The sequence below is a fragment of the Microcaecilia unicolor genome, chromosome 7, assembly GCF_901765095.1.
Source record: "Microcaecilia unicolor chromosome 7, aMicUni1.1, whole genome shotgun sequence".
Lineage (NCBI taxonomy): Eukaryota > Metazoa > Chordata > Amphibia > Gymnophiona > Siphonopidae > Microcaecilia > Microcaecilia unicolor.
This window is the reverse complement of record NC_044037.1, coordinates 139,067,565-139,082,512: the sequence shown is the minus strand read 5'-3', so window position 1 is coordinate 139,082,512 and position 14,948 is coordinate 139,067,565. Positions and strand designations below refer to the sequence as shown.

The following is a 14,948-nucleotide window of genomic DNA, read 5'->3' as shown; positions in this document are numbered from 1 at the left end:
TCTGGTGTGACAGCAAGGCCCTAGATCCTCGCTCTTGTCCTACACAGACCCTGCTTGAATACCTTCTGCACTTGTCTGAGTCTGGTCTCAAGACCAACTCTGTAAGAGTTCACCTTAGTGCAATCAGTGCATACCATTACCGTGTGGAAGGTAAGCCGATCTCAGGACAGCCTTTAGTTGTTCGCTTCATGAGAGGTTTGCTTTTGTCAAAGCCCCCTGTCAAGCCTCCTACAGTGTCATGGGATCTCAATGTCGTTCTCACCCAGCTGATGAAACCTCCTTTTGAGCCACTGAATTCCTGCCATCTGAAGTACTTGACCTGGAAGGTTATTTTCTTGGTGGCAGTTACTTCAGCTCGTAGAGTCAGTGAGCTTCAGGCCCTGGTAGCCCAGGCCCCTTACACCAAATTTCATCATAACAGAGTAGTCCTCCGCACTCACCCTAAGTTCTTGCCAAAGGTTGTGTCGGTGTTCCATCTGAACCAGTCAATTGTCTTGCCAACATTCTTTCCCCGTCCTCATTCCTGCCCTGCTGAACGTCAGCTGCACACATTGGACTGCAAGAGAGCATTGGCCTTCTATCTGGAGCGGACACAGCCCAACAGACAGTCCGCCCAATTGTTTGTTTCTTTTGATCCCAATAGGAGGGGAGTGGCTGTGGGGAAACGCACCATATCCAATTGGCTAGCAGATTGCATTTCCTTCACTTACGCCCAGGCGGGGCTGGCTCTTGAGGGTCATGTCACGGCTCATAATGTTAGAGCCATGGCTGCGTCGGTAGCCCACTTGAAGTCAGCCTCCATTGAAGAAATTTGCAAAGCTGCGACGTGGTCATCTGTCCACACATTCACATCTCATTACTGCCTGCAGCAGGATACCCGACGCGACAGTCGGTTCGGGCAGTCAGTTCTTCAGAACCTGTTTGGGCTTTAGGATCCAACTCCACCCCCCGAGGGCCCTGTTTGTTCTGTTCCAGGCTGCACTCTCAGTTAGTTGGTAAATTTTTTAGGTCAATCTCAGTTATGTCCTCGCCGTTGCGAGGCCCAATTGACCATGGTTGTTGTTTTGAGTGAGCCTGGGGGCTAGGGATACCCCATCAGTGAGAACAAGCAGCCTGCTTGTCCTCGGAGAAAGCGAATGCTACATACCTGTAGAAGGTATTCTCCGAGGACAGCAGGCTGATTGTTCTCACAAACCCGCCCGCCTCCCCTTTGGAGTTGAGTCTTCCCTTGTTCTCTTTTGCTACATACGAGACTGGCCGGCTCGAGCCGGTTTCGGGCGGGAAGACGGCCGCGCATGCGCGGTGCGCGCGGGCGCGCGAGGACTAGCAAAGGACTTTGCTAGTGAAGATTCCGATTGGAGGGGCTGCCGTGGACGTCACCCATCAGTGAGAACAATCAGTCTGCTGTCCTCGGAGAATACCTTCTACAGGTATGTAGCATTCGCTATATACCACTACTTGGCATACCATTAAAGCAGTATACAATGTATACATAAAAGAAATCTGTGAACAAGAAAATAAATATAGTTACTACCAGACCACCCACCATCTTCCTAATATTCATTAAATGCAATTAAGTCTTATTTACATCATATGCATTGAGAAAAAGGCAAGATTCTTTTTAAATATTGAAAGTGAGAATTCCATTCTAAGCACGTTCAGAAGCTTGTTCCAAGTTGCAGGAACAAAATCACTAAAGAGACATGGACCGATATTCAAAACAATTTAAGCAGGCAGGAGAGGCTCCTTTCCACATAAATTTCTCAGGGCTGCCCAACTGCCAATATTTAGCAGCACTTAATCAGGTAGTGCTGCTGAATATCAGCTCTGACCGGATATAAAAATGTGGGCAGATAAGGAGTTGCATCGGGGAAGAGTGGTCCTAAAGTCAGGTGCTTAGCTAAGCAGGTGATGGCACTGAATATAAGCTGGCACTGAATATAAGCCAGCACCTGCATAATTTTTAAAAAGATTTCCAAGCCTCTCTGATCCCTCTTCCCCAAAACATTCCCCTTCCAATTTCCCTCTCCCCAAACAACCTCCTTTTAATCCTCCTCTCCCAAAATGACCCCCTTTCTGATTCCCTCCTCCTAAAACAGCCCTCTTCTGGTCCCTCCCCAAAACATAAGTACATAAGTAATGCCATACTGGGAAAAGACCAAAGGTCCATCGAGCCCAGCATCCTGTCCCAGACAGCGGCCAATCCAGGTCAAGGGCACCTGGCAAGCTACCTAAACGTACAAACATTTTATACATGTTATTCACGAAATTGTGGATTTTTCCCAAGTCCATTTAGTAGCAGTCTATGGACTTGTCCTTTAGGAAACCGTCCAACCCCTTTTTAAACTCTGCCAAGCTAACCGCCTTCACTACGTTCTCCGGCAACGAATTATGCGTTGGGTGAAGAAACGTTTTCTCCTATTTGTTTTAAATTTACTACAATGTAATTTCATCGCATGCCCCCTAGTCCTAGTATTTTTGGAAAGTGTGAACAGATGCTTCACATCCACCTGTTCCACTCCACTCATTATTTTATATACCTCTATCATGTCTCCCTTCAGCCGTCTCTTCTCCAAGCTGAATAGCCCTAGCCTCCTTAGTCTTTCTTCATAGGGAAGTCGTTCCATCCCTGCTATCATTTTTGTCGCCCTTTGCTACACCTTTTCCAGTTCTACTGTATCTTTCTTGAGATGCGGCGACCAGAATTGAACACAATACTCAAGGTGCGGTTGCATCCTTGAGCGATACAGCGGCATTATAACATCCTCACACCTGTTCTCCATACCTTTCCTAATAATACCCAACATTCTATTCACTTTCCTAGCCGCAGCAGCACACTGAGCAGAAGGTTTCAGTGTATTATCAACGACGACCCCCAGATCCCTTTCTTGGTCCGTAACTCCTAACGTGGAACCTTGCATGACGTAGCTATAATTCAGGTTCTTTTTTCCCACATGCTTGCACTTGTTCACATTAAACGTCATCTGCCATTTAGCCGCCCAGTCTCCCAGTCTCATAAGGTCCTTCTGTAATTTTTCACAATCCTCTCACAAATTAACGACTTTGAATAACTTTGTGTCATCAGCAAATTTAATTACCTCACTGGTTACTCCCATCTCTAAATCATTTATAAATATATTAAAAAGCAATGGTCCTAGCACTGACCCCTGAGGAACCTCACTAACTACTCTTCTCCATTGTGAATCCTGCCCATTTAACCCCACTCTCTGTTTCCTGTCCTTCAACCAGTTTTTAATTCACAATAGGACATTTCCTCCTATCCCATGACCCTCCAATTTCCTCTGTAGCCTTTCATGAGGTACCTTATCAAACGCCTTTTGAAGATCCAGATACACAATATCAACCGGCTCCCCTTTGTCCACATGTTTGTTTACTCCTTCAAAGAATTGAAGTAAATTGGTCAGGCAGGATTTCCCCACACTAAAGCCTTGCTGACTTGGTCTCAGTAATCCATGTCCTTGGATGTGCTCTGTAATTTTGTTTTTAATAATAGCCTCTACCATTTTCTCCGGCACCGACGTCAGACTCGCCGGTCTATAATTTCCCGGATCTCCCCTGGAACCTTTTTTAAAAATCGGCGTTACATTGGCCACCCTCAAATCTTCTGGTACCACGTTCGATTTTAAGGATAAATTGCATATCACTAACAGTAGCTCTGCAAGCTCAATTTTCAGTTCTATCAGTACTCTAGGATATAAACCATCCAGTCCAGGAGATTTGCTACTCTTCAGTTTGCTGAACTGCCCCATTACGTCCTCCAGTTTTACTGTGAATTCAGTAAGTTTCTCTGACTCGTCTGCTTGAAATACCATTTCTGACACCGGTATCCCACCCAAGTCTTCCTCGGTGAAGACTGAAGCAAAGAATTCATTCAATCTCTCCATTACGTCTTTGTCATTCTTGATCGCCCCTTTTACCCCTCGGTCGTCCAGCAACCGATTCTCTTGCTGGCTTCCTGCTTTTAATATACCGAAAAACATTTTACTATGTTTTTTTGCCTCTAATGCTATCTTTTTTTCTTACTCCCTCTTGGCCTTCTTTATCTGCACCTTGCATTTGCTTTGACACTCCTTATGTTGCTTCTTGTTATTTTCAGACGGTTCCTTCTTCCATTTTCTGAAGGCGTTTCTTTTAGCCCTAATAGCTTCCTTCACCTCATTTTTCAACCACGCCGGCTGTCTTTTGGACTTCCGTCTTTCTTTTGTAATTCACCTTCCAATCTCCTCCCTCCAAAACGATCCCCTTCTGATCTCCCTCTCCCTCCCCACAACAGCAGTACCCCCCACCCAAATCCCCCACCATCATCACAGTCCCCCTAGCATCCCTAGTGGTCTAGTGGGGGCATTGGCAGGAGCAAACCTCACTCACTCCTGCCTGTAGTCACTTCCTCATCAAAATGGCTGCCATGACCTCTTGCAGCAGCCTCAAGGTATTTAAATAGTACCATGAGGCTGCTTCTAGAGATTGCAGCAGCCATTCTGCTGGGGCAGGAGCGAGTGGGGTTTGCTGCAGCCTGCAACACTCCCACTGAACCAACACTAGGTAGGCCCTGGGGGCTATGGGGAATAATGCTGTTGTCAGAGGTGGAGAGAATAGATTGGAGGGGCTGGGAAACAGTTAAAAGTTATATGGATCCCCAATGATATTCACCAAGGGCAGCACTATAATTAGGCAAACTGAGAGCAGCATCACAGGTAGACAGTGAATAAAAGGAAAGTAGAATTTGAATTTTCTGCAGCCGAAAAACCTGCTCTCAGGGTGACCTGTTGCCTGCTGTCCTATAAGTACTTATCCTCCAACTGCCTCAGAGCATGCCCGCCTGACCCAGTGCAGCATCTTCCATCCCTCCCTCAACCTGGTACAACATCTCTTTTCCATCTTCCCTGGACCCGGTGTGACATCTCTCCTTCCATTTCCCTCTGACTCATTGAGGCATCTCTTTTCCATCTCCTCCTCTGATCCGGTACAGCATCTCCCTTCCATCCCCTTCCCCCGAACTGATCTGGCATCTCTCTTTCCTGGTCTAGCTTCACTGTCTATCCTGCTGTCTAGAAACGTCCAGCAGTGGCAGTGATTTACATTTGCTGCCTTCCATCAGCCCTAGAGTCTTCTCTCAACTGTGTCCCACCTCTGAGGAAACAGGAAGTTATATCAGAGAGGGTGGGACACAGACACAGTAGAGAGAAGACTCTAGGGCTGGCGGCAGGCAGTGAATGTGAATTACTGCCTCTGTTAGCAATGTCTAGACAATAGAATAGCAAGTAAAGGTAGACCAGGGAGGAGTGGAAGGAGAGATGCCAGACAGAGAGAGAGAAAATGGTGTTGGTCAAAGGGATGGAGAGATGCTGGATAGCAAGAGGCAGGGAGGGAGTGATATTGTACTTGTGGAGGGAAGGGAAAGGGATATATTGGAGGTAGGGAAAAATGTCAGATATGATATCACCCGTAACTCTATCTTTTCCGTTGCTGGCCTCACCCTCTGGAATGATTTATCCCTCCAGCTTAGATTACACACCTCTTTACAAAAATTTAAAACAGACCTTAAAACCTTCCTTTTTGAAGATGCCTTTTCAACAAATGAACTCTGCTATGAAAAGAGGTAAGAAAAGAAAAAAAGGATGTTTTTTTTTTTTTTGGGGGGGGGGGGGGCTACCTGCCTCTCTCTATCCCCCCCCCCCAAGTTATGCCTGAATTACTCTTGTAATTACCCTCATCTATGCCCACTGTTACCCCTTCTTTTCCTCCCTCTCCGATACTGCCTGCCTTTTCTCCTTCCATTTCTTCGCTCCTTTCTTTTCTCTCTCTTTTCTTCTATCATATTACATTTGTTAGCCACTCAGGTATTTTTTGTGATGCGCAGGATATTAAGTGCTGAATAAACTTGGAACTTAGAAACTTGGTGATGGAGAGATTTATGTTGCTATTGCTCAGATGGTATAGGAATAAGATTTTGTATTGTATTGTGACTTCCATGGAGAAATGGCCAAGTTATCTGGGGGGGGGGGGGGGGGGGGTTGGACTTTTGTGGATGCAGACTTCGTTTACATTTAGCTCATAAGAACTGCTATATTGTGTTGGACCAAAGATTAGCTCGGTCACTGGTGAATCTCACTGTTTGGGATGAGCAACCCTTGGCATCTCTGAACCTGGAGGATGGGTGAACACACAGACGCTGTCACCAGTCAAGCAGCTTCTGCCCCACGAAAACTGGTGCCAGCTGCTTCTTTCTACAACCTGCCTGGCACCAATAAATCAAGAGTAAAGTGGGGCTCTCCTTTTTTTGCTGCAGTTGCTCTGGCTGTTGATATCACATGGCTGCTAAAATTAGAATCAGTTTCCTATTTGATGTGTAATACAGGAAGTACTTGTTCTCTGTTTTTAACTCCTGCATGGCGTTGGCAGCCAAAGTGGCTGGAGTGAAGAAAGGAGCTTGCTGCACTACAACAAATTTAGTGGCACTGGGCAGGTGGGAAATGGGAGCTGGGGCTTAGAGATGGGTCTGATACAGGGGAAGGGAGGAGGGTGGGGGAAGGACAGATATTGTTGAGTGGGGAAATAAACATGGGCATATGCAGGGGAAAGTAAGATGGAGAGACACAGAGATGGATCCTGGGTTAAAGTGGAAAAAAATTGGGTAAATATTACAGGAGATGAGTGGAGATTGAGCAAGTAGAGAGGAAAGTATAAAAGAAGAGGCAGGGCAATGACAGCTGGTGAAAGGGGAAAAGACAGGATTGCAAAGAGTGTGAGGGATAAAAGAATGTGTGAGAGAGGGTAGAAATAGGGGAGGTAAAAGAAGGAATGAAATCCTGATTAAGGGGGTAAAACATAAGAAATGGACTGGAGAGGGAATGAGGGAATGAATAACGGGGGAGGTGTAGGGGTTGATGAGAAAAGAGGCAAAAATTAGTAAAGTTGGGGGGGAGTAAATGCAGAGGATGGAAATGGCTGACTAGAAAATGGAGGAAATTCAGGGAGTAGGAGGCTGGGGAAGGAATGGGATGGGGTGGGAATGGAACTAGAAAGGAAGAAGGTGTAGGAAGTGGAAAGCTGATAAGTTTGTGAAAGAGGAGATTGTGGGGAGGAGGAGAAATGAAATCTAATTACAGGTAGATAAAAAGGCAGATGAGAGAAAACGGTTCCAGAGGATATCCAGGAAAATGGTGCCGGGCAAAATGGTAGAGACTATTATAAAGAACAAAATTACAGAGCATATTCAAAAGCATTTGATTAATGAGACAAAGAGGGGCATAATCGAACGGGGTGCCCAAGTTTTCCTGAGGACGTCCTCACAGGACGTCCCGGTGAAGGGGTGGGGAAACCCATATTATCGAAACAAGATGGGCGGCCATCTTTCGTTTTGATAATACAGTTGGGGACGCCCAAATCTCAACATTTAGGTCGACCTTAGAGGACAAGGCCATAGCGGAGAAACAGAATGAATTCCTTGCTTCTATCTTTACAGAAGAAGATGTAAGAGATCTGCCTGTACCAGAAATGGTTTTCAAGGGTGATAATGTGGAGGAATTGAAAGAAATATTGGTGAACCTGGAAGATGTACTTTGCCAAATTAATAAATTAAAGAGTAGTAAATCACCTAGACCGGATGGCATACATCCAAGGGTACTCAAGTAGAGAGGTGTGGTAGCCGTGTTAGTCCACTCTTAAAGGTTATCAATAGAAATCAAACAAAATAAAACATGGAAAAGAAAATAAGATGATACCTTTTTTATTGGACATAACTTAATACATTTCTTGATTAGCTTTCGAAGGTTGCCCTTCTTCGTCAGATCGGAAATAAGCAAATATGGTAGCAGATAGTATATATAAGAGAAACATCAAAGCATTACTTTGACAGTCTGACAGAGTGGGAGGGTGGGGGTATGCATGGGGACATCAAAGCATTTCATTGATATTGTAACAGAATGGGTGTTGGTAGGTGAGAGGAGGGTAAACAGAGGGTTGGGTTAAATGGTCATTTGTCTCAATGGAGGAGAGTGAATAGTGAAGTGCAGCAAAGATCTGTACTGGGACCGGTACTATTTAACATATCTATAAATGATATGGAAATCGGAACGATGAGTGAGGTGATCAAATTTGCAGATGTTAAAACGTGCAGACTTTGAAATATTACAGGAAGACCTTAGGAAATTGGAAGACTGGGTGTCCAAATGGCAGATAAAATTTAATGCAGACAAATGCAAGGTAATGCACATTGGAAAGAATAATCCAAATCACAGTTACCTGATGCTAGGGTCCACCCTGGGGGTCAGCGCTGAAGAAAAAGATCTTGGTGTCGTTGTAGATAATACACTGACATCATCTGCTCAGTGTGCAGCGGTGGCCAAAAAAGCAAACAGGATGCTAGGAATTATTAGGAAAGGGATGGTGAATAAGACCGAAAATACTATAATGCCTTAGTATCGCTCCATGGTGCATCCACACCTTGAGTATTGTGTTCAGTTCTGGTCACCATATTCTCAAAAAAGATATAGTGGAATTAGAAAAGGTTCAAAGAAGAGCGACTAAAATGATAAAGGGGATGAAACTCCTCTTGTATGAGGAAAGTCTAAAGGGGTTAGGGCTCTTCAGACTGGAAAAGAGATGGATGAGGGGAGATATGATTGAGGTCTACAAAATGGCCAAATGCTGTGGAGTTCGCCGGGTTTGAGATGGAAAGTTATGTCGGCCATCTCAAACCCCGGCCAAATTCAAAGCACTTGGCCGTGGGAGGAGCCAGCATTTTTAGTGCACTGGCCCCCCTGACATGCCAGGACACCAACCAACCACCCTAGGGGTCACTGCGGTGGACTTCAGAAAAGCTTCCACCACGTGCATAGCTCCCTTACTTTGGGAGCTGAGCCCCCCAAACCCACTACCCACAAATGTACTGCACCCACTAAAATTACTCCAGGGACCTGCATACAGCCTCTAGGACTTATTGCTGCTGTATAACTTTGGCACACCAGTTCACACCTGAAGACTAATCTCTCTGAAAAAGTCCTTTCTTGAAATAACCACGTTTACTCACAGTTAACTGCAGATCAGAGGTTGTGCCCCACTGGCAAAGAGTCCCCTGGTACTAAGATTAGCAGTAGGTCAGAGCTGGCACAATGGTGTACAATGCCCTCTTTCAGCACCATTCAAGGTAAGAACTACGTTCTCTAACATGGGTAACACAAGAAAGGGAACTAAAACTGGCTTACAAAAATGGCCACTACCGCATGGACTACAACAGGAAACAAAACAGGGCACACTCTGACCCAGTTAGCAGGGGGGAAAAGCACCATGGGAGTAGAGCCCAGTACCCTACACCCACCACAATGCATTGCTAATGTGACTCTCTGCAGGGCACCTAACAGAAAAGGTGTCACACTCACCCCAGAGCCACATCGCAACCAGGGAAAGGCTGTCGGAGGATACAACACATTCTGCTGTCGTGGAGGTGGGTACGGCATTTGAAGGTTTTTAGTTTTATTTTTTTAGTTTGGAAGGGGATTGGTGACCACTGGGGGAGTATGGGGAGGTCATCCCCCATTCCCTCCAGTGGTCATCTGGTCAGTTGGGGCACCTTTTTGAGGCTTGGTCGTGAAAATAAAAGGACCAAGTAAAGCCGGCGAAATACTGCTTAACGCTGCTTTTTTTTTCCATTATCAGCGAAAGCCGGCCATCTGGTAGCCACGCCCATGCCTGCCCATGTCCCGCCTTCGCTAATCTACCGACACGCCCCCTTGAACTTTCGCCGGCGAAGCAACGGGAAAGCGGCGATGCTGTCAAAAATGCTGCTTTCGATTATACCGATTTCACCGCTTTTAAGAAATCGCCGGCCCTCTCCCGGGGCCTTCCCTCTGCTGCGCTGATTCAAATTCCTGTTTACGCAGGGCAGAATGCACGGGGCAGAGGGAAGGTCCTGGAGCAGGTCATCGGCTCCATGTCTGTCAGCTGTCAGGCAGTGCCGGTAGCAAATCGCAAGTGCTGCCACGGGAGTGGGAGACGGAAACTGTGAGGTGGAGGACTGGAGGCAGCGCCAATAGTGTTGAATACAAGTGCTGCGGCAGGGGTGGGAGAGGGTGAGGAAGACAGTGGTCTGCTCGCCCTGCAAGGGGAGGGGGCTGAAGGGAAGGGAGAGGTTCTGGACGTATTTGGGGTGGGGTGAGGAAGACAAAGGGGAGCTGGCTGAAGGGAAGGGAGAGGTTCTGGACATGTGTGGGGGGGTGAGGAATACAAAGGGGAGCGGGCTTTGCAAGGGGAGTGGGCTGAAGGGAAGGGAGAGGTGCTGGACTTTTTTGGGGGGGGGGGGTAAGGAAGATACGGAGGTGCTGGCCCTTGGAGGGAGGGGCCTGAAGGGAAGAGAAAGGTGCTAGACTTGTGAGGGGCAGGGAGTTGGAGAGAACGGAAGGGAGAGAGGTACTGGACTTGCAGGGGGGTTGGAGGGAAGGGGAGAGGAGCTGGATATGGGGGGGTTGGAGGGAAAGGGGAGATGTGCTGGATATGCAGAGGGTTATGAAGGGAAGAGGAGAGGTGCTGGACACGTAGGGGGCTGGATAAAAGGGAGAGAGGTGCTGGACATGTGGGGGGGGGGTGTGGAGGAGAGGTGCTGGATATGCAGGGGATGGCTGAAGGGAAAGGAGAGATGTGGACCTGCAAAGAGGGCTGGAGCAAAGAGAGAAAGGTGCTGGACCTATGGGAGGGGTTAGAGGGAAGGGAGAGAGATGCTGGACAAGGGGATAAAGGAAGAGGGAGTCAAATGCTGAAGCCATAGTGGGAGAAAGAGCCAGATGCATAAGTGGAAGGAAAGAGAGAGGAAGAGAAGCTGGTTGGGGTGGGATCAGAGAGGAGAGGGACACATTGGTGTGGAGGATAGAGAAAAGGGACATAGGGAGGTGTAGAGATACAGAAGGGAGATGATAGGCATTAGGTGAGAGCATGGGGACAGGCACACAAATGTAAGATGCTGTATGGGGATGGCAATGGCATATGGGCACAGAGGGGCAATGCCTGACAAGGGGGGGTATGGAATAGAGATATAATGCTGGACACTGGAGAAGGGGGTATAAGGATACAGAGAAGGGGGAGAGATACCAGACGAGGGGGAGAATAGGAACACAGAAGGGATATGCTGGGCATAGGTGCACAGAGGAATGATGATGGATGAGGGGATATGAACAAAGGGGAGATACTGGACAAGGAAATATAGAAAACAGAGATGGATGATGGACATGGATAAAGAAGACCCTGGCAAGTGAGTTCAGAGAAGACAGAGGGAAGCAGAAACCAGAGACTGAGACCAATATGATTTGAAAAATAAAATGACCAGACAACAAAAAGGTACAAAAAATTATTTTATTTTCAATGTTGTGAATATAATATGTTGAATTTGGAATGTACATCTTGCCAGAGTTGATTTTAAACATGGCTGGGGTCCAGGACAGAAATCTAGGAAAGAACCCCAAAGTCCATTACCAGGCTGCGTCTTCAGCTTCCAACAGGCGGGCTTTCTCTCGCCAGGGAACCAGGCACAATTGCCCTAGTTGCAACCCCTAACACCATCCCTGGCATGTGCTGTCTTTATATTTTGCCCAGGAGGAAATGCGTTTCTTTCATGTTTCTCTGGTGTTGTACTACATGCAAGGTCTGGTTTCTTGGGGTTTCTGTTTAATTTATATTTCTAGAGTTTGTGGTCACTTATTCTGTTCTCTGTGTCTGAGTGAAGTATTCTGTTAGCATGTCGCTTCCATGTAGCATTCTGTAGTAATTTGGCTTGTTCAGCTTTCCTGATAAACGTATTTGTATTTTAGGGCCCCACTATAATATTTAATGCACTTCCTTTTCATTGGTAGGCTCCTTGTTTTTGGAAGTTAGTGGCATTGTAGATTTGCTGTGGATTCTCAGTGACTTTTGTTTTATAGATTTTTTTAAAAATAATTTATAATATGTCTGCTATTGAGATTACACTAAAAACCAAAATGTCTTTGTATGATGAGTTTTATGGGGAAATGTCCTTGCTGTGCTCTGTATCCATTGTTGATGGAGGGCCAGGAGGTCCTCTGGATGCAGAATGTGTTTGGCTTCAATACCATATGTGTGTTGGAGGACCATGGCTCAATGGGGCTGACGTGCAGTCTATTGTACTGCCCTTAGCTCTCAATTGGCCTGCAGCCACTGAAGCCTGCACTGCTACCCTCACTGAAGTTATGGGGAGCATGGTAGGGACAGAGCATGGGTGCATCAGGTTTCTGTTTTTTCTCTTTCAAAAAGGTTGTAGTGCCCACCCATCCAACCTGTTGGCCCACCCAAAAATTGCCTTCTGGCTATGCCACTGGGTGTCGGGCAAAATGGTAGAGACTATTATTAAGAACAAAATTACAGAGCATATTCAAAAGAATGGATTAATGAGACAAAGAGGGGCATAATCGAACGGGGCACCCAAGTAAATAGAATGTTAGGTATTATTAGGAAAGGAATGGAAAACGAAAATGAGGACGTTATAATGCCTTTGTATCGCTCCATGGTGCAACCGCACCTTGAATACTGTGTTCAATTCTGGTTGCTGCATCTCAAACAAGATATAGTGGAATTAGAAAAGGTGCAGAGAAGGGCGACGAAAATGATAAAGGGGATGGGACGACTTCCCTATGAGGAAAGGCTAAAGCAGCTAGGGCTCTTCAGCTTGGAGAAAAGGCGGCTGAGGGGAGATATGATAGAGGTCTATAAAATAATGAGTGGAGTTGAACGTGTAGATGTGAAGCATCTGTTTACACTTTCCAAAAATATTAGGACTAGGGGGCATGGGATGAAGCTACAATGTAGTAAATTTAAAACGAATCGGAGATTTTTCTTCACTCAACGTGTAATTAAACTCTGGAATTCGTTGCCCAAGAATGTGGAGAATGCGGAGTTCAAAAAAGGTTTGGATGGCTTCCTAAAGAAGAAGTCCATAGACCATTATTAAATGGACTTGGGGAAAATCCACTATTTCTGGGATAAGCAGTATAAAATGTTTACTACTTTTTTGGGATCTTGCCAGTATTTGTGACCTGGATTGGCCACTGTTGGAAACAGGATGCTGGGCTTGATGAACCTTTGGTCTTTCCCAGTATGGCAATACTTATGTACTGGTATGTCTCTCTGCAGCACATAACATGCTTTTTTTTATGTCTCATTTCAGACTAGAGGCTGCACTCTGGCAGCCCTGGGTGCCAGCAAGCTCCTGAAGAGCCTAGCCAAAGTAAAGAATGATATTAATGCAGCTGGAGAGTCAGAGGAGATTGCAAATGAATACGAGACCAGGGCAGTGGGTAAGGTCACCTGAACAGAAACACAATTAACTGTTTTTTTGTGCCTGACAGACCAAAGGGTGCTAATAGCTAGTGTGTAAAGGGAATAACATATGATTTTATCCAAATAAGGCATGTTATTTGCCATTCACATTTTACTTCAGTGCAAACTAAATAATAATAATGAGATGTAAAGCATTCAAATGCATGCTAAGCAACTAATATGCAAATTGAATAACAAAGCTTACATTTAATCTCACAAGCTGTGTATTCCTGGGAAGATATTGCCAACTTTGAGCTGGCATCTTCTTTCCTCTTCATTGGCAATGGGTCATAAATAAGTGAGCCTCTTAAAAGAGCTTTCAGCATTTCCAACCCTTCCCCCATACTGGCATCTTTCTTCTCCCTCTGATTGCCCCCCCCCCCCCCCCCCAGCATCTTTCTTCCCCTACAACCCCCCCCCCCCCCCCCTAGATCCTTGCCTACACCTACTTTTCCTGATCCCATGCCTCCTACTGTGGGTCTCCTTGGTCTCTAGTAGCAGGGGCAGAAATTATGCCCAGTTGCTCCTGCCTTGTTGGGCACCAGGGTTAAAAATCACACCCTTTGAACCGTAGTGATAGTACTGCTAAATTAGGAGTTTTCAAAGGACACCAGAAGAAAGGAAAAACACGGAGGAAAGGGAAACAATGAGGGAGGAAATACTGCTTCGGATCAATTGCAAATATGCATATAGACTATAGATCCCTTTTTCTATCCAGCCTAAATTTCAAAGTGAAACTCTGCCTGCAAGCCCAGTGGACACTGTGAAAATTGCCCCATATAAATTAATTTTTCTGCCCCCCCCCCCCCCTTAAAAAAATCTTTTGAATTATTTATCCAGTGTCATTCAGATTTGTGCTAGTGATCCCAGCATACATTTTCTTGATGTCCCTAGTATCTAAAAAAAAATCACTTTCTGACTTGCAAGCTGCATTTGAAGACTCAAGTAACCACAATAGACATAATATCATGAGTTCTTGGAATTCCTGAAGGATATGAAAATAATGACATCTTGAATTGAAGATCTTTTGACCAAGCTACTTAGTTTGAACTTTGAGAGACTGTATGCCATCTTTAATCACAAAAAGCACCGCAGCCTATTTTTTTAAAAGTGTTGTGCTTTCCACAAGTTGTTGAAATTTTGAAAGCTGTAAAATCAACCACAACCTTGTCTAGAATGGAAATGAAATTATTACAGGTGACTTTGCAAAAAAAAAAAAAAAAAAAATACTGTTGAAGAACGCAATCATATTTTAGCGCCGAGACCTAGATCCAAAGCACTTAATGCCAGATTTGGCCTCTTCTCACCAGTGATTATGAAGGTAACATTGCAACATCACAAAGGGGGTCTTTTACTAAAGCTTTGCTCGAGTTATCTGCAGCAGGGCCCATAGGAATAAAATGGGCCCTGCTGCAGATGACTTGAGCTGAGCTTTAGTAAAAGACCCCGAAAATATTTTACTGATCTCTTTATCCTGGAAAATTTCTTGATGAACAACAATCTTCTGTGGTGGCATCTGTTTAATATTATCACTTGTAAACACCTGGATGCTGACTAGCAAATATGTTAGTGCCTGCCTCAATCCTAACTTCTACTACCTCAAACCC

At 45.5% G+C, this 14,948-nt stretch overlaps 1 protein-coding gene across 1 annotated transcript in view; it reads left to right on the top strand.

Moving 5' to 3' along the window:
• Positions 1-14,948, top strand: part of TRPM8 (transient receptor potential cation channel subfamily M member 8) — a 1,843,971-nt gene that overhangs the window by 973,204 nt on the left and 855,819 nt on the right. The window contains 1 exon segment of the mRNA XM_030210821.1: positions 13,190-13,319. Within this exon segment, the coding sequence (XP_030066681.1) occupies positions 13,190-13,319 (130 nt within the window).